Source organism: Spea bombifrons, chromosome 5 (assembly GCF_027358695.1).
Source record: "Spea bombifrons isolate aSpeBom1 chromosome 5, aSpeBom1.2.pri, whole genome shotgun sequence".
NCBI classification, from domain to species: domain Eukaryota; kingdom Metazoa; phylum Chordata; class Amphibia; order Anura; family Pelobatidae; genus Spea; species Spea bombifrons.
The window spans coordinates 76,559,437-76,580,628 of NC_071091.1; the positions used below are offsets into that span (position 1 = coordinate 76,559,437).

General features: G+C 37.1%; 1 protein-coding gene and 2 long non-coding RNA genes across 3 annotated transcripts in view; 1 reads left to right on the forward strand and 2 right to left on the reverse strand.

The window, feature by feature from the left end:
- LOC128497702 (laminin subunit alpha-1-like) overlaps positions 1 to 3,768 on the forward strand; it is a 59,635-nt gene extending 55,867 nt beyond the window's left edge. Inside the window, 4 exon segments of the mRNA XM_053467862.1 lie at positions 146 to 299; positions 892 to 1,025; positions 2,245 to 2,467; positions 3,561 to 3,768. Of these exon segments, the coding sequence (XP_053323837.1) occupies positions 146 to 299; positions 892 to 1,025; positions 2,245 to 2,467; positions 3,561 to 3,721 (672 nt within the window). The 3' untranslated portion in view covers positions 3,722 to 3,768.
- An 8,051-nt stretch (positions 3,769 to 11,819) lies between these two features.
- On the reverse strand, positions 11,820 to 12,456 carry LOC128496473 (uncharacterized). The gene is made up of 2 exons (XR_008354238.1): positions 12,333 to 12,456; positions 11,820 to 11,869 (listed from the first exon to the last, which is right to left on the reverse strand). It is a non-coding gene; the product is annotated as an uncharacterized LOC128496473 (long non-coding RNA).
- Positions 12,457 to 14,226: 1,770 nt separating this feature from the next.
- LOC128497388 (uncharacterized) lies at positions 14,227 to 14,794 on the reverse strand. The gene is made up of 2 exons (XR_008354309.1): positions 14,546 to 14,794; positions 14,227 to 14,330 (listed from the first exon to the last, which is right to left on the reverse strand). It is a non-coding gene; the product is annotated as an uncharacterized LOC128497388 (long non-coding RNA).
- Positions 14,795 to 21,192: the final 6,398 nt, after the last annotated feature.

Here is a 21,192-nt window from a genome sequence, read left to right on the forward strand (position 1 = left end):
CAGGCAGATAAGCCAAATTCCCTCAAATTCTATTTCTGTGCACTTGGTTGCTTGTTTTGTCTCGGAATGAAAACAGTTGTGGCCAAATGGCTGCTAACAAGAGGTGGCAATGTACTAATTAGCCGTCATTCTCTCTTTCATTTAGATCACACACAGTGTCCCAGCATGCATTGGCAAAGTTGCCATTAATAACAAACAACTGGATAAGGAGAGCGCTATCTCCATACACGCAGTAAATAAGTGCTACGCATCTGTCCAAGAGGGAACTTACTTTGATGGAACTGGATTTGCTGCCCTTGGTAAATATGACTTGAATAGCACTTACTGTGCATACTAAGCACCTTTTCACACTTAATAGGTTTGTATGTTCCTATCGGGTTTAATTATGGTTAAATCATGGTTTTAAGAAATAATAATTATTGTGAACACTTACTGTTTCTAGATCAAACTCTATAACTTTAATACTATAATAAAGCTGATATTAACCTAATTTCCAATAAACCAAATTAGACTCCCAATTGGTGCTTTTACTACCAGTATGTTTTGATTGATATCCCTGCTTGAATGCAGGTGACTTAATTAGATATATGTTTAAATAATGACAGGTCAAGGTTTCCACAAGGACTGGTATTAGTCATTTGGTGAACACATCTGGTGTGTCACTACATAAAATCTGCACTATGGTCTATTAAAGAATTAACATATCAGGTATGGTCATCACATATGATGCATCCTTTCTCTTAGAAAATATCTGATTCTTTACAATGATCTGTTACAGTAAGCATTACAATAAATGTAGAGTTCTTTTGTTTTAAAAATTCACAAGTATTGCTTGCTGAGGAACCTACAAGTATATAATTAATATACACGTTATAAATCTTTGGTTTGTAGTTAAAGAGGGGTACAAAGTCCGCTCAGACGTAAACGTGTCTCTCGAGTTCCGCACTACACAGATGAACGGTGTTCTTCTTGGAATTAGCAGCGCTAAAGTTGATGCCATTGGCCTGGAAATCATACATGGCAAGGTAAGCATCTTTTGGCTGTCCTTTGTGTATGCTTTTGACATCAGAAATGTAATTATAACTGTATAGTGACAGAATTCTAGGAATCAAATATGCATAAGAAAACACTGAGGTTATAAACCTTGAAATGTCCTATAATGTGTTTCATTTTAATTAAACGCTAAACAGTTTTTGTAAAACATAGACAAATGAGATGAGTTTGTTGATTCTCAAATGTTTCCTGCCAAGGACGTAGCACATCCTTGACATCTTCCAGCTCATTTCTACATTTTTTAATGCTTTGTAGGAAATACATTCTGCCTGTGATTTTGCTGATGGATGCAAGTGTGTAATGCACACAGATCCACCCTCAGAGAGGAGGATGTTTACCTCATCTTACAAATGGGTTTTCTTTTTTCTCAGACCATTTCTTCCTTGCCCCTAACAGGCATCATCCATGGTGTCTCCAATAGATCCATCTAGTGTGATACTTTAAGGGGGAACTGTCACATACTTTAGCATAAGTAAATTAATTTATTGAAACCACCTACAGCCACTGCTCTTTGCCAGAGTCATAGACGTTGGGGTTGGAAATGTTGCTAAATATTGTCACCTAAAAATAACAATAACAAAGCCAGGAGTCTTGGGGACAATGCTCTTCCTGTCAGGTTATGTAAACATTTTGATGGTGACAGTCCGTTGGGCTTTATACCATATTGTCCTAATTCCAGCCAGAGACTCGCACCTTGTCTTGACACGGTATCTCAGTTCCACAAGAGACCCATGGTATATCTACATACACATAACGTTTAGCCCTATGTTGAATGAATAGTGGACAACAACAAGTATGTGATGACGTATTCTAATGGGCTGATTGAGCACACTGCCCTGTTGTCTACTTCATGAGCACACACAACTGCAACAGATGAGTAGTGTCACAAAAGCGAAACCAGAGACATTATAATGGGATCCAAAGACTCATGTGCATAATTTATATTGTGGAGTAGGAGGATCTGTGAATTCAGTGGCAAGTATCTCTTTTCTCCTCCTTCAGTTGAGGTCTACATGCACAGAGACCAAGGGAGCCTGGTTATGATGACCCAGTGCCTCTTGTCTCTGCTAGAGTGCAGACCATCAAGGCATCAGGAGAAGAGTGGTCTGTACCATCAAAAGGATGATCTTGAAATGATAATATTAACTATATGACCAGAACTGATTTAATCATTGCGTTCTATTTTGACAGGTTTTGTTCCATGTTAATAATGGTGCCGGCAGAATAACAGCAGTGTACAAGCCAGAGAGCCCCAGCTCTTTATGTGATGGCAAGTGGCATAAGCTTCAGGCCAGTAAAATTAAACATCGCATTGTCCTTACGGTGGATGGAAATGTTGTGAATGCAGAGAGCCCACATGTCCAGTCAACCTCTGCAGACACTAACAATCCGATTTATGTTGGAGGCTATCCGGGTAAGAGCAATTTACCGTAATCTTCAAAGAATTATTTCTGGTTAGAGTATCCCCTGACTCATTGACTAATGTGTCTGTGGTCTTGTCTTAGATTTAGGATAGCTTATCTTAGACTTATCTAACACCTTCTCGGTAAGGTCAATTGAGACCTCAGTTTTTACACCTTTAAACTTTCGTATTTGTATATCATTACTTAAAGCCCGCTTTTGCCACAGCCGACACAACTAGAATGTATTTTATTTATTACTTTGTTATCAAAGCCAACATCCTTATACATATATTTACATATACAGGCGTACGATACCTCAAAATGATCTCCGTTTGTAAGCTCAATATAAAACGATATGTCTCCAAACATTTAAAATGCAATGTAAAATAGTGTTGGCTCCATCACGTCACCAGTGTTGTGTCTACTTAATTAAATAAGGCGAGGCACTGTGAAAACATAAAGCCATAGGGAAGGAAGTTTGAGTCACTAATAGTAGGAATGTAAGTAAGATGTATAAACAACTTCCAGGATCACAGGTTAATGTAATAATTGCAAGCTCCATTTGTTTTAACTCTTCCAGTCCACATTTTAAAGTTATATCAAGTTATTAAGGGAAAACATTCACCATGAAATTCTGTGTGCCGGCGCTTTGTTAAAGTAAATGCTGTGCTTCACTGTATCCGGCTCCTTGTTCTATCCCTTTTACTGCTTACAGAAAGCTATTAAATCTGCTATTACATTGATACATTGATGAATATCCATATCACAGCCAAAGCCATATTCGAAAGGACCTACTTTTAATTTATGATTTGTTTGATAAATTGGAAAACATATTATATATAATATTTATAATATATAAATAAATACAAAATTATAAAAATTAATTGTGAGCAGGGCCCTCCTGATTTATCAGTTTTTTTGTTAAAGATAATAATAATAATCAGTGAAATATATATATATATATATATATACACAAATTACATAGGTGAAGGAACACCTTTGACAACTATGTCAGCTTCCCCACAACTGTCCCCAAATGTGCACAGAATGGAATGAAAACAAACATTGACACTCTTTTTCTTTGTTTTTTTCCTTCGTATGTAGCTGATGTGAAGCAAAACTGCTTGACCAGCCAGACCTCATTCCACGGATGCATACGCAACATGAAACTGGTGAAGGGCACGCAGACCGAAGCCAGTGATTTCAGCAAAGCCTTTGAAATGCGCGGAGTCTTTCCTCATTCCTGTCCTGGAACAGAACAATAAACAGGAGACATATCTCCTACATATACATTCATCGAACAAGATGTTATCAAGTAGAGGAGGTCTATACTTCCATGCTGTTATTCTCAAAGTAGGTTTGGAACCAGCTCTTTAAGTAACAGCATGAAGTAATATTAGCTCACAAAGTGCTGCCAACGACACCATCTGAAATATAAACACATATTGGGTGATACAGGGACACAGAGCCTATTTAATCTGTTATTCAGTACACAAAACCCCTGAATTTCCCAGGTCTTCTAAGAACACGATAAAGCATTTGGGGCCTGTCTCCTTGCCATAGGACCTTGGGTGGCAGTTTTGATCTAATGTGAAAATATATCTTTTTTTATTAACTGTTACCCCATTTTCTCAATGGTGCTCCAAAACTTTTTAATTCATATTTCCAACTCAGGAACTTGTTTTTTAAAAGTTTTAGCAATTTAATTTTTTTTTGAGGAAAAATACAACAAATACCTCCAGTAGGATAGCAGTGAATTGAAATATTTTTCTTTATACATTTGCTGCTGAGAATCTGACAGTATTTTGTTTTTGCTCAGTGCTAATTGTTTTAAGAGCTGTTAAAATTCAAACATTTCTCAAAATGATTTACAATAAAATACGCATGACTTCTTTAAAAATAATGACTGATAGCTTTGATTTTTATTACCCTCTCTGCATAAACAACAAATCTGTATCTGCTATTTATTCATAACTAACTTAGACTGTGCATCCGATTTACAATGAATTCCAAAACATAAATACTTAATATCCAAGTTTTGCAGCTATAACACTAAAAAGTATTGCAGATAACATATTAATACATATTCTTAATACATATTTTTGAGAACTGCAACAATGGTGTCCCATTGGACAATGTTATTTTTTTAGTTTAATTTACTAATTTTCAGATTATATTATGGGTCACAGCCAGTGAGAAGCGGCCTTAGCCCAGCCATTGTGTGGGGGCATTATACTGACTGTGCTATATAGAAACAGCGAGCTGTGCTATACCTCAGCCCACAGAATAAGAGCATTGCCCCGCATCAGACTTTCCCATCACTGTACTGGAACATTACCACCCCCTGCCTTGTATCGGGGCTTTACTACTCCCTCTTCTGCCCCATACCTGAGCTCTGCAACCCTTACCAATCCACCAATCCTTATCTCTCTCCTGCCCCGTACTGGAACCTTACCCCTCTCCTTATTCAAACACCCGCTCCTCTGTATCGGAATGATGCCTACCTCTCCCACATAGTAACTACGCTGCCTTATATCCGATCATTACCTCTGCTCCATACCTCCTATAATTCTATATACAGGCACATGTGCCCTTATACAGAGAAATGCTACAACTATATACTGACACATGAGCCCTTTTTACAGGGGCACTTTATACACACACACACCCCATATATATACACACTGTATAATTGATTTATAACCAGTGTCATGCAATTTTACTAGCATTTTGCACTTACTGCCTTGAGCCAATTTTAATGGCGTTATACAGCAATAAAACCTTTGGTTGTAAGTGCATACTGTGCATTGTTGCAATTTTCAGGTAATCTGAATGATACAGAACCTGTGGTCGGCGACACTGGTGTTTACGGTAGCATGGAAATATCAATTTAGTACCCTCCGATTGGTGATTTTCCTTTCATTTTAAAATAAAGGCAATTTCCAGTATGTTTAATTTTGAAAATTAGCAACAAAAACCAGGGTCAGACTTTGCAAGGTTGGTATGTGTTTGTCCCAACCCGGATGTAGTCATGGAGAATCATGTCGGTTTTTGTAGAGCTACAGCTGAAAGACACATGCTTTCTTCCCTTTGTAATGGGAAGATGTTCAGTAGTGCCGCCAAGCGACTGAAAAACTGTAGCAGGAGGCAGTTTGTTCACCAAAGGGCTGGAGACAAGTATGCATGTTTGTAGGCTACAGTGATGCATGGTGGAAGTTCCTTGCAGGTTTGTGGCTGCACTTCTGAAGTGAAGTTGGTGATTTGGTCAGAATTAATGGTCTCCTTAATGCTGAAAAGTGCAGGCAGACATGAATCCACCATGCACATGAAATACCATCAGGGAGGCCCCAAATTCATTGTGCAGCATAACAACGACCCCAAACATACAGCCGAGACATATGCTGAATGACTATCTTCAGTGTAAAGAAGAAGAAAGGAGTCCTGGAAGTGATGGTATGCCCCCCAAAGAGCCCTCATTGCGACATCAACGAGTCTGTTTCGGATTACATATATATATAGAGAGAGAAGCAACTGAGGCTGCCTGAATCTGCCGAAGTCTGTGCCAGAAGAGGGGTTAGTTCTTCAAGATTTTTGGAAGAATTGATGATGTTTTGAAGGCAGGGGAGGTTACACCGAAGGGTGCTGAGGAGCAGTTGAGAAGATCCTCTGATCTCCTTTGACCAGCCCAGGGAGGTGGAAAATCAATATGGCCACCTAGCAATGCTCCGAAGCTGAGCACCACAAGGTGGCTCTTGGGCTGTGGTGACCAGGTGGTCATAACAACTTCTGTGGCTGAAGCAGAAGCATGAATGTAAAACAACATGCATGCCAGAATACATAATAACAAGAGTAATAGCCATCTGCCATCTAGACCACCAGATGATGGCTTGGCATGGGGTACAGAGCTTAGTCCTTAGCCCTCACAAACACATTTACAACCTGTGTAACTGAAATTGTTACAACAGATGCATCGATTTAGTTAGTATACAGAGACATTAGAGTACATTAGAGGATTAGTGAATATTAGAGGAACAGCCCAGTCTATGTCTTACATAAAATAAAATGGAACCCCATCTTGTGTGGATATCTGTACATTTTACAACATGCAGATTAATGCATACAGTATTGGTTACAAAATATTCTGACTTCTGTTCTTTTCACAGTGATGTTTGCTAAGGACAGTAAAATGAACTCAAAGCATCATCTCAGTTAATATATAGCATAAACTTAATGATCATGATAATATTTATGCAGCAGCACCTTATAATTTATTGTTTCCTAGCCACGTTTTTGACAAATTGAACTTGACAATATCAGATCATATGTAATTTGCTTTAGTGCAATCATATAATTGTCTAGAACAAATGAGAGGAGCAGGTTTGTGTGACTACGTCATGTGGCCCGTAATGATACTGCAATTAAAACACCTATAATTAAGTCTGCATAAAAATATTTATCTTTAGGCACAGCCTTAAGTGGCTATGTTTTAACTGTCTGCAATCAAAGGGCTTTTGTATTCACCATTATCTTTTTATTATTAGAGTAGTTAATGCCAAGAATATGCTGTGTAATTGTAAATTTGGAATCCACCTTAAGCATTCGCCCCGGGGCTCCTGGTAGCAATGAAGCCCCGATGGCTTACTTACTGAATTGTATTTTATGTATTTGCGTTCAATGCCAAGCACGCATACGTCTTGTGTTGGCTTTACATATGTCACAAATGGCATAATGCCTTAACAGGCACAATCACATGCATTTATATAAAGATATATCCACTTAAAGCCGTACACACCGACTGCCCTAAACACAGATCCAAGCTCCAACCTACAGAGTATCTCTTTTCCTGAAGCTGCTGACTGAAGCTGCATATGCTGGTCTTATCAGCAGTGATTTATCTGGAATGTAGTATATTAATGATGTATATCAATTAAGAAATACCGGTTAGGTCGGCTGTGATTCTTTTATTTCTTACTTCAATTAAATAAAATGTACATGCTTTCTTTAGTGATAAAAATAAGTATTTGCACAGCATATCATTCTTTAATTTTTCTATGTGTAACAGATGACTAGACCGCACTCAGCTAATCAGTGACATTGGATTACATGGATAAAAGGACAGCTACATTTGTTATAAGAACACAAAACAAAGCAAGACTTCAGTGCATACCCAATGAGTGCCATTTAATACAATCTATGGCATAACTATTGGAGATTTTGTCACACTATACGGCCATATATTGCTTACCCCAGGTTTCACAAGTCCTATCTAATTTTTCATGGCTAAATAGCTAAATCAATGAGACTGCACCACATTTTCACCCAAATGAGACTCCTAAACAATTGAAAGCCTTCTCTGATCAAATGATATACTACTTGTGTAGTTAAATGAAATGAGAGAAGATTATGTTCCAAAACCAGGTAGCTAAAGTGCAAAAAATCCTTTAGTCCTTAAGGCAGCAACTGTGTTACACGTCTGATGTGAGCCTTAATAAAAGGGAATTCAGTAACAGAATGTCTGCGTGGTCTATACATGGACGTGGACTATACATGGTAGCTTCAGGACACTTAACCTTACCAGAAGTATGTACTATTGTTTTCTAAATGACTTTTCCTTGGTACTAACTTGATAACGTTGAAGCCACAGGCTAAATAAATGTTTGTTGCATGTTTTGTTTCATGTTGTTGATCCAAATCCATTTTCTCTACTGTTGTTTCCCTTATGGGCTCAGAATGTTTCCTGGGTACTGGTACTTCATAGAGCTTAGAAGCAATAAAACCACAGCGACGCGTACCAACATGGCAGAATGTTATTGTTAGTACATAACCCACATGGAAACTCATATATTGGAAATTTATTTTAACACAGAAGACAAACATTATGTGACAACAGTAAGTTATAAAAATGCACCAACTCCTACCCTTCCTTGTTTCCGTAGAAAGTCAGAGTTTATTGTTAATAGCTAACATATTATTTTATAACATTAACTTTGTTGTATACATTGATTATACACAATACCTAACACATGCAATGAGTTCATTCATCACTGGCAGTGAAAAAAAACTAAAGATCAATCAAGTTAATTCTTATGTCAACAGTTGGCTCCAGAGAGAGGGGGTTATGATCGGGGACAAAAGGGAATAAAAGGGTTAACCAGAGAAAAAAAATGGTGAGGAGACTGAATGGTAAGAAGGAAGTAATAACTTGTATTGAAAACCTTATTTTATGTTCAATCACCTGAACATATAAAAATATTCCAGACCTCAGGGGTGTTACTTTCATAGAAAGCCATAAAAATGATGTCGCATTCCAGACATCGTTGGAAAGTTCTTTAAGAATCGTTGCCTCGGTCTCATCTCTAAAGGAACATAATCCTTTAACAAATGGAACATCAGCTGTTTTGAGCTAAGTTGTTGGAACCTTTAAGAATGTCTACATCCCAAAATAGAAATATACAGAGACACTTATTTTAGGAAGATACCCAGGTCATTTTTTCTGCTTCATGTCATTCAAGGACAGCGACATATACTCTTCTTTCATAAAGTGAATTCCTTCTATCGTAGTGAAATGTGCATGATATCCAATGTTTTAAAGGGATAGTATAGGCTGTGTATATGGTCTAACACATTTTTTAAAATAAAAATAATAAAATTCTAATATTTCACTGAAAGAGAAAATATACCATCATCATAGATAGACAGATACTCATTAGGTCCCAACCAGCTTATGTTATAGAAGATCTAAACATATAGTTTGCTTGGCAGTTTCTGGGACGTAACAGTTTTCTTTCAAACACTCCCAGATAACACATTTAAAGATGATAACCATGCACAATAGCCAGAATATCCAGAATATCATCATAAAAAAAACACGAAACAGACAGTGCCACTACACTGTATAAAATGTACAAATTGCAACACAAATCGACAGAAACAAAAGAGTAATTTATTCACGGATTGTTCTTTTATGCCAAGTATGTTGACTTTATTCTATTTCATGTTTTGGTGGGTTTTAATCATGGTTACTAACACTGACGCAGCTTTTAACAAGGAGAAGCATAGCAAACACTGATACGTGGCCAGGGTCGTGGTTGAGCTAAAAATGTGTGATCGGACAATATATTTTGATAATATGAATCTTTTGTCGCAAACATAGACGCAAATGTTTGCTTTTCTTTAGTAACCTGGAGAAGCCATTAGGTTCATCTGTAAAAAGCCCGATGGGCTGGTGGAATGTTAACTTGGATTGCTTTAGTTTGGTATAATAGGTAGACAGTTTGCATCTATATGCATCTAATGTAGTATATAACTAGCAATATACCAGAAATGTCCTTTTTTAAGTTAAGGTTGTTTTTTCAATAAACTATTTGAGATGCTTAGAACATTCTGCCGTAAGAACTAGTGATACAGGTTAACCTCTCGCTACAATACTGAAATAATGTAAGACTGGTTACACATACACACATACATGCACAATATTATGATACATTACAATACAAATTGAAACATCGGTGCCTGTACAAAATGATATAAACATAACTGTACATAGTGGTTTATACATAAGAATGTACAAAATTGAGACACCATCAGGCTGTGAAATACATAAGTGAGGCACTTATATCACATAAAACATTTAACGTTAATAATAAAAATGTTAATAGAAAAGAAATATTGTTACTATCAAAGGATTACGGGGTCCTAGTTTGTCCAGGAGTGCATTTTAACAGATACACAAGCCAAATCTGTACGTCAAAAATAATACTTTTATATGATCAGACTGATGACCTCATGGATATCTTGACCGTCTGTCCCTTATGTAGGTAGGTTTTTGTTGATGTGTCATTTCACTATATATTTTTAGTATATATTCCCTAGAAACATTCTTCCACAGTCTGCTCTTTTCCTGAATGGTGTACGGTTTCATTCTCCTGGTGGTTTAGTACCTCTATTTCTTTTCAAAGTCTTGAGCCGAGTCTCCATCATTATTGTTCCTATTGCAGTCTACTGCATTTGTAAAGCATGTCCTTCAAATCACCTTCACATTTTCAGCTGTTTTTTGGCTTTAAAATCCATTCTGCGCGAGGGTTCACATTGTACACATCCAACATATAGGTATCTGGATCCAGGCAATGCTCTCCTAAAATAAACATAGGCAAAAGTCATTAGTGAAGACTAGGAAACATAAACCATTGCTATAAGACACTGGTGAACCATCTCCACCCAAAAAATACATATATAATATATATATATATATATATATATATATCAGTCACTAAGTAATTCTAGTATGAGGTATTTTATACTATTTATGGAATCTAAATAGAAAAACAATGTTAGTTGAGCTATTAGGCATTTACTAGTTTTTAATGAACCTGTATAAAGGGAGATAAATAATATTTTCTTAAAACTTCCTAAAAAGGACCTCATTGTTTAAGTTTTATAAGCAATTGCCAAGAAAAATCTATAAAATAATTCAGTACTTAAATAGTGCTGACACTGCAGCAGAAAACAGACAAAGACCGTAACATTAACTAGGCAATTACAGAATAATTTATCATCTCTGATGTTCCGATGCAAACAATGGAAAATCTTTGTTTGCTGAGCTTTGCTTGGTTAGGATCCAAGAGTCTGGATACTGCTATTGTACCACAGGAAAAAAGGCCTCATTTCCCAAAAAAATCTAAAGAACTTTAGCGAACTCAAAGAAAAATATTTAAAACAGTGCGATGAACGTTATAGTCACACTATAAGAACCATTTTTAAAAACGACTTCATAATCCAGTGCTATTGTGTAATATAAGCTACCACTTATCTGCAAATGTCTTTATGACACTGGGGAGAAAATGGATACACTGCACACAGAATCACATAAGAGACAGACCACAAGTCAGACTGATGCTATGTATATACATATATATATATATATATATATATATATATATATATATATATATATATATATATACAGGAATGTGTATTCCCCTTTCTCCAGCTTTATCCCCTTTTTCACCACCAGTGTGGTGCCACTGCGACTAGAAACAAGCCTGATAATTTATGATTAAGATCTACCAAGGTAGGATTATTGCTACGGAGAATACTGTATATATTGATCTGTTGCAAATCATATTAAACTGTATTGCTATGGCTTACTTGCTGTATAAAAGAACACAAGTTAACTTGGTCCAACTTGGTCTTGGTTCTTGTGGTTTAACATGAACTAATGACCAGTAGAGTACTATCAATCAGTCAGTTGACTTTATAAAAGCTAATTTGCTGATATTCTCTCACATTTCTCCCATGCCAGTACACATGATGTAAGTTCTATGGAACCATTTGGTATACCATGCTTACCTATATTTCCTCCTATTTCATATAAACTTTGGTTGTTTATTCTGTCACTGTCTGGTGTTCCGTTACTACAAAGAAGAAGACAATTTATAAAACATATAATAATGTGAACAAAAATGGGCAGATGATTGAGTCATTTTTGACACCTTTTATTTATCAAGCTGCTGGAATACCTCTCTCATCTGCCGTCAAATTGTATGTTAATCTAATATAAAACATATTCAACGTAATTATTTCTCAAGTTACAGGACAAGAAGGAAACTCGCACAAATAGTTTCTAGGCTCACGGAAGAAACACACTCTGGCGAAATGATGCTAAATTAACACAGAGCGTATCAAAGTAACATATCTAGTAGAACTTATTTTTTTTTAAAATCCAAATTGAAAAAGACATACACCGAACACTGTGATACCAGATTTACGTTACACATAATAAAGGTCACTCTGTAGGTCATCCAAAATAATTGAAATGACTACTGTTATTAAACCTGTCATTTTGAAGGAAATGTAAAAATGTGGTCCTCTTCACACCTGTTTTCGCACTGAAACCTTGCCAAGATGTCTTTGGCTTTCGTCCGACTGTTCAGCTGGATCGCCATGGAAACCTTTGAGTGCAATGGAGCGTAAACTCTTATCACTCCTTCAGGTACATCACAGTGCTGTAATACAATAGCAAAGCGCAACTGTGATAACTAGCACGGGGACTGGTATAACTTAATCAGGTCTTCTCAATCATCGCGGATGCCATGTATTACATCACTTTACATTTTATTTACAGAACGCCAGAAGAACAATAATCTTATTTATATTTGGAAAAAAAATATCCATTTTGCTATTTTTTTTGCTAGATATGTTACATGCCTAGCCCACTATAAAGCAGCTTCTCATATGTTTAGCGAGAACTTGACATGTATGCATGTGATGCTGGTCAACAATCTACATCTGGGCATAGTACCGTATTTGCTCGATTATAAGACGACCCCGATTATAAGACGACCCCCCAAAATCTGAATATTAATTTAGGAAAAAAAGAAAAAGCCTGATTATAAGACGACCCCATAGGAAAAAAGTTTTACTAGTAAATAAATAATAATTCATGTAAACTATTTGTTTGTTTTTAATTTCCTTTTATTTACCAACCTGCCCTCCAGTTATGCACATCTGCCCCCAGGCATGCCTTATACCCTCCTATATGCCACTCTGTCCCATGATATGCCTTTTAACCCCCTATATGCCACTCTGGCATATAGGGGGTTAAAAGGCATATCATGGGACAGAGTGGCATATAGGGGGACACTTACATACTCAGACACTACCCACCCAGACACTTACCTACCCACCCAGACACTTACCTACCCACTGAGACACTTACACTTCCCTACCCACCCAGACACTTACCTACCCACTGAGACACTTACACTTCCCTACCCACCCAGACACTTACCTACCCACCCAGACACTTACACTTCCCTACCCACCCAGACACTTACCTACCCACCCAGACACTTACACTTACCTACCCACCCAGACACTTACCTACCCACCCAGACACTTACACTTACCTACCCACCCAGACACTTACCTACCCACCCAGACACTTACACTTACCTACCCACCCAGACACTTACCTACTCACTCAGGCACTTCACTCACTGCGATGCCTCAGCGCTTGCTGCAGCTCCCGCGGGATTACAGCGTGACGCTGTGTGACCCCGCTAGGCCCCGCCTCCTCCAGAAAATTGAAGAGGTCTGTGCAGGGACAGCGCAGTACCGCCGGGTTCCGGTCTTCTGGATGAATCTCCCCAACCGGCTCTGCTTCCCCACAGTGGACGGGCTATCCCGGGAAGGTATGCGCTTATGCAACCTCGGCTGCTGCCGGCACTTTCGCCGGCGCTCGGTGATAGACGCCGGCAGCAGCTGAGGTTACCGCACAGGAGGATCCAGGTCCCCTGCAGCGATGCGGGGGATCTGGATCTTAGTCTAATAGTCAGACCTCATTTGAGGTCTGATTAGAAGACGACCCCGATTACAAGACGAGGGTTATTTTTCAGAGCATTTGCTCTGAAAAAAACCTCGTCTTATAATCGAGCAAATACGGTACTTACATTGTATACTTAAACTCATAGTATTTCATTTCCTCCTATTTGTTCAGGTTACATATACAACTGACGTGCAAAATCCTGTTTATATTAGTTACTCAAATATTCTTTGGAATTTATTTAAGCCAGCTTTGGAAAAGTACTAGAAAAACTATTTTTTTGAATTTTTTTTTTTTTTACTATGCCTTTAAATTACTTTTCACATTTGATTATTCTTTCTTGTCCTTTTGTTGGTCAATGACATTGTTCTGTCTTCTTACACGTTCACTCAGTGTGCAGTCTGACATTCAGTATAAACCATTCCTGTCTTCCAAATAAGAGGACTGTTCTTTGTAGTTTAACTTGTTTATTGGTGAACAGGTTGTTGAGTATATATGGCAAAACAGGATTACACACATGTAATGTGATGTGGTAATGTGATGTGGTAAAACTATAAGGATACAAATAACATGTATAAGTACAAGGCACATGAAATGCATGTATAATGACATTACATAACAGTTAAGTACATGGCAAAATGGCTGCCTATACATAGAATGACATGACTAGCTAACAGTCTAACAGTTAACTTTCCTGAGTAATAATACAAATAACTGAACAGCTCTGAATACTATAATGTCCCTGAAACAGAAGTAAATGTCTCACCAGATATGCTATTACACAGATGGTGGAGTTTTGGAAGGAGACATACAGAGACAGCTCTGATGATGAGTCCTGGTGACTGAAGACTGTAAAATGGAGGCTCCTCCCTCCCAGAATGCCTTGCAACCACCCACAATGCATTATTCTTTAACTAGAAAACAAGGTGTAATACAACTTAACACCGCTAGATGGAGCTATAATTTACTAAAGAAGTCTAAGGTGGCAAAAAGGTGAACTGTAAAGATTCTCAAACCCTGCTGGGCAGAACAGACATAATCTCATTAATTAAGTTATCCACAGCAGGGAATAGCTACATTATAAATGAGATCAAAGTAGGTTTAAATGTATTGTGTAAAGTACCTATGAATGAAAGAAGAGATTATCAGGTTGTAGGTTAAATGAGGCTGCCATCGTTCTACTTTGTAAAAAGTCTGTCTATCGGTGCTAAGAGAACAATAATAAAAAAAGTTCATTGAAGTAACATGGCCTTTTCTGAATATCAGCCAACATTACCTCACGTCTTTCAGGCCTTTCTCTTTCCATTGTCTTCCTCCGTAACAGCTTCCTTACACTTTTGTCGAAAATTAGCTGCTTTTTGTTATTACTCAAAGCTGCGTCATTCATTTTACGAACTTGAGAAATTAAAAAGGATGGAACCTAGGTCAACACAGGGAAAAAAACCAAATAAAACACATTAGTGGAGGTCCTTCTACAACGTGTCTGTCTTCTTCTGTATATTTGCCACCCAGCAATTTAAGCATAACATAAATTTTCAGTTGGTTACTACATGGGGTGCTAAAAGTAACTTATTAACAAAATAATCAGCCAAGTGATTATAGATAAAGACGTATAGAGGATGTATGCAGAGATAAGCAGCCAAAACCCAGACACATGGATTACTTTATTGTAAGGGGACAACAGTTGGGAGCTGTTCGTTTGTACGAATTGGCAGCTTTTTAAAGCAAAAGGCCCTATTATTTTATCTGGCTATGTTTAAAAGTAAATATTATTATGAAAAGATTAAGTTTGATGTACCAACATGAATTAAGAGATTCCACTCAATGGACTATTTACAGTATTTAGTACAGTTTCCTTTAGGGTTATCCCACATACATATCCTGTAGGCTTTAATATGAAAAAAATATGTGGATATGGAGCGGTACAACTGGATAACCATAGACAAATATGTACAGCTACATAAGCTTTTAAGACCTCAGATGTCTCTTTTTCTGATGGAATGCATGTGTCTTGTATGTGTGAGGACAAGAGGTCATAATCTTAAAGTAGTAGGTCAGAAGCTTAGATGTAATGGAAGAAAGTTTTCCTATGATGACAGTGTGATAGGTTAGTGGTAGGTTAATGGAACAACCTCCCAGCGGTAGTGGTCGAGGCTAATACAGTGAGGGAATTTAAACTTGCATGGGATAAGGATATGGCTATTCCTAATCTAGGACGAGACCAAGGACTGATTGAGGATTGAGTCTTCACAACAGGATTAATGGGCTGAATGGTTATTATCTGTCCTCAAATTCTACGTTTTCTATATTTTTCATCTGATCTGAAGAAGGGACTTGTGAGGTCTCAAAAGCCTATGTTACTTTACAGCATTTTCTGGGTTGGCCCAATAAAAGGTATTACCTTTGATGAAAGACTCCATCCGAAGGGTTTACATGACTGTTAGTATGTGTTCATGCAGTGAGTAGCACAGCGCATCAACATAAAACAGACAAAGCCACAAAGCACTGTCAAGGATTTGCAGCTGTTTGCCTCTAGAAATGCCCTTTTTCTTTGAAGTTGTCTAGACAATACATGAATAAGACTACTGTTATCCATAACGTAAAAATAAAAAGACCCATAAAGCCAACGCTGCCTTTGGCATTCAGTTCAGCTGGTCTGAGTCAATATTTAATTATATTAATATTTAGGGGATTTACAGGTTTCTGAAAAAAAAATTGCTCAAAGTTTTACCGCAACCCTATGTAGAATTCAAGGTAAATTGCCTTAAAGGGATAGTCCAATGCACAGAATGCACTTAAACTGTACATGCTAATATATGTGTATATATATATATATAAGGGGTAGTAGAAGTATTGTTAAACTCTCATCTACACACACCAGACAAGCCAGAAGGCTTGCTTTTCCCTCAGAAATCTCATGGTGCTTTCACAACCACAAGAGAATCCCTTGTGGTTGTGAAAGCACCATGAGATTTCTGAGGGAAAAGCAAGCCTTCTGGCTTGTCTGGTGTGTGTAGATGAGTGTTTAATAATACTTCTACTACCCCTTAAATTTAAGTGGAAGGGTTTCCATCACCTTTTACCCACCATAACTTATGTAATGATATATATCATATATATATATATGTCATCAAGGTGTTTTAGATATATGCTTACCCCAAGAAAATGTGTAGATACAAGTTGCGTACCTACTGAAATTAGTGAGGACACTGATCAGTTGTCCTAAGAAGATGACATGATCATCATAGATAAGAGGTTATATTCTAAAACTAGAGAGATTCTTAGATGTAATGCAATTCAATTTCACTTTACTGAGAAGGGGCGTAGGTAAGTGGAACGGTCTCCAAGCAGAAGGGGTAGAGGTTAATACAGTAACAGAATTTATATGCATGGGACAGAACAGCAGGGAAATATGGGCAGACTGGATGGGCCAAATGGTTCTTATCTGTGTCAAATTCAATGTTTCTTATGGTTTTATTGCTAGTGTCTTCAAACAGGAGATAAAAGGGGGAAGGTTACGTGAGCGACCAAAGTGCATCAAACAACACTTAACCAGTTTTAGTAAATGATATAGCGCACTAAAACAGAATGACATACAAGACACGATTCATGTTATACTCAGAGTTATGTTTCTGTCATTTGATACAGACCCTTAAAAATGTGATATTATAAAGCTAAACAAATATAACCATGAACTTCAAATGTTTATACACTTGGAAGCTTGTTACTGTTTTACTAAATGAAAACATACATCCCAACAGTCTTGGTTTTCATAGGACAGATTTTTTTTTTTTCATAGGACAGACCAGATTTTGGGACACTGTCCCAATGTCACGCTTTTACAGTGATGATCATGGACTAGTTGGGGAGATCCTCTGTTGAGCATACTGTTGAGCTCCCACGTGGCTTCCTCGCTTCTTCTGGATTGCTCAGCCAAGCCAACCCAAATAATAATTAATGGATATGACTTTGGACTCCTCAATTACCTTTTTCCTTAAAGTTCCTTCAAAGCAAGATGTTAAACCACAGTTGGTGAAGAAGACACTTAGGGAGCCGCAAAAGAGTTACATTTCAATGGCAAATCATCCACTGTAAAATGACCTTTAAGACTGTATATGATGTAATCATTTTACATTCATTATTAACATTATTTAATTGAATACCATATTTGGCGAAAACATTATAAAATACGTTGTAACTTTAGATAAAGAATGTTGAGTGAAAGTTGCACAAATAGAATTGTGTGAATCAGACCATTTATGAAACTGTGTACTTTACTTCGTTTTTGTAAATCCCACTTAATCCCGCGTCGTGCCATTGTTCAGGTCTATCAAAGTGTTTAAAAGTAAGGCTCAGTTGTATAATTCAGAAATATAAACCAACACTGGATTAAAGGGGATTTTCTCATGTGATATACAATTACAACCACTTATCCCAAAGCGCCAAAGTGGCTCCGGGGACCTCTCTGGACAGCGTCATACTGATATACTGATCAGACCTTCGTGGTTCATATCAAGAGTTTTTGTATATAGATTTACACCCCGTTTATTGTATATTTCACTGACCTTGTGTGCAAATCATATCATATATTAGGTAGGGGCAAAATTAGACCTTATGGTCACAATGACCCATTCGGAACATCTTGAAACTTTAGTTTTTCTCCCTGCGCTTAAAATATGGGTTCCAGTAGAAATGTAAAAAACATATATAGGTGACCGCGCCCCTCACACCAAGTGAGTATAAATAATGCAAATGATACCAATTCAATGTAGCTTCAAGGAAATCCAAGCAGTATGTAAAATTCAATCATAAAACAAAGAGAAAAGAAAAAAACATCATAGTGTAATTCATCAAAATAGTTGTGTGTATATATCTAGCAGGCAAAATGGACCCTTACGTTTGGTGGGGCTTATTCAAGCCCATAAACCGCGTAGGGGGGTGAGCGGGAGGGATTGTTCGTCTCCCGAATAAATTTCAGTCTCCACCGTAGAATTATTCAAAACTTCGTGATCTCGGAAGAAGAGCGAGAAATCGAGGTAACTACTCCCAAATTCTTCAAAGCACAGATCCGGAGGCGAGGGTGAGATAAAGATGAATACTTTAATATATAAAATAAATAAATAATCGGACTAGCGGCAGTTTTCAAAATCACGGCGTCCCGCGTTCATCCACTGCTGCACAGCCGAATGTATATCCGCAAATAAAAGTCACGTCCTCCTTCTCCTCTGTCACAACGTGCAACGTTTCGTGCTATACTTCAGGAGGAAGTATATATACTTCGTTTCGTGCTATACTTCCTCTGAGGAAGTATAGCACGAAACGCGTCGTACGTTGCACGTTGTGACAGAGGAGAAGGAGGACGTGACTTTTATTTGCGGATATACATTCGGCTGTGCAGCAGTGGATGAACGCGGGACGCCGTGATTTTGAAAACTGCCGCTAGTCCGATTATTTATTTATTTTATATATTAAAGTATTCATCTTTATCTCACCCTCGCCTCCGGATCTGTGCTTTGAAGAATTTGGGAGTAGTTACCTCGATTTCTCGCTCTTCTTCCGAGATCACGAAGTTTTGAATAATTCTACGGTGGAGACTGAAATTTATTCGGGAGACGAACAATCCCTCCCGCTCACCCCCCTACGCGGTTTATGGGCTTGAATAAGCCCCACCAAACGTAAGGGTCCATTTTGCCTGCTAGATATATACACACAACTATTTTGATGAATTACACTATGATGTTTTTTTCTTTTCTCTTTGTTTTATGATTGAATTTTACATACTGCTTGGATTTCCTTGAAGCTACATTGAATTGGTATCATTTGCATTATTTATACTCACTTGGTGTGAGGGGCGCGGTCACCTATATATGTTTTTGTAGTTTTTCTTTAACAAAGTGGGGATTTGTTCTGAGGTGTACCAGCAGCACATTCACATTTATTTATTTATTACATTTTTTTGCTTGTATATTTGCATCTTATATTATTTATATAATTCTATTGCGCACTACTCACTTTTTATTCCAGTAGAAATGTGCTGATTCTTGGATATTACCAAAAAAACATCTTAAATTCCTCAAGTAAACTCATGTCATAGTGTTTACAGATTAAGCAAACTTTGTAATAAAACTCCTTAACCTCATGTTTTTATAATCTACAGAAATGATTATCCCTATTAATATGTTGCTCAACGTAGATTTGCCACTTTTCCCAAATCCTACATTTTGTAATTTTAGTGATTTTACAGATTAAAATAAGCAAAGTATATGTAGAAAACACTTTATGTATAAAGGTATCTTTCTTTTTCCCACGTTCTATATGGTTATTCTTCCTGTAATCTCTGGTTTATGGTGTTGATTGGTTCAAGCAGTCTTTATAAGGGTTGGTGAGTCAGAAGGAGAATATTTCAGGGCAGGAATTTGATAAGATAATGTTGGCTTTGCCACTTTTGAGACACAGATCTCAGCTTTAATGTGTTGCATTTTTAAAAAAGAATATCTCCAAAAAACAATTACAGCAAAGATACAGAGAGTTTCAGGTAATTAGTGACTTCTTTAAATAGGAAATGTATTTCAATTAAGAATATAAAGTAATTATATATCATTGTCACGATTTTATATATTCACAAAAGGTTAATTTCCCTTTTTGCAATTACATTTCGTGTACAGAAGGATCATACTGCTGTATGATAAAGGTCCTCTGAGTAAAAAAATAAATCTTGGAATTTGAGGTCATCCACAATTACATTACAAAAACTGCTTGGCCACCCTTGTCGTGTATCACTTATGTTAAAGTCTTTATTTGTACATTTGGATACATTTTGTTTAATCAGTAGTGCACACAACATTTACACCATAGTTGCATTTTATAAGAAGTAGTCCAAAAAGATGTTTTACAGAAATGGAACTGAAAGGGTTAATGAATCGTCATAAAATTAAATTAGTTAATGTTAAAGTGAGATTTAAGATTAAAATAAAGATTTACTAGATTTAGATAAGCATTTTTCTTACAATTTTAAGATTGGGACAGAAACTTGGTTTCCAAACTCATTTCAAGCAGGAGTCAGTCTGTGAAGGACCCCAGACATAAAGGTGCCAAGCGCAAGTTGGATTAAGATAAGGAGATGTGGAAGCTTGTTTTAGGACTAACTTGTAATTAGTTCTTAATTGTTAGATGAGGACAAGCTATTTACTGAATGACACAGAGGTGATCCTTCCTAACAGCACAGTTTTTGGGTCTTTTTAAGCGCTGGATATTAGAATGCCTCCCAAATAATCCTCTACATGAAACCCATTAAACCGTATTGAGCAAAAACTCAAAAAAGCCTTTCCTTGTAATAGGCCTTTCCTGGTAATAGGCCATATTCCCATAATTAATGTAAGGAATTAGAAACATTTAACCTACAGAAGTGACAAA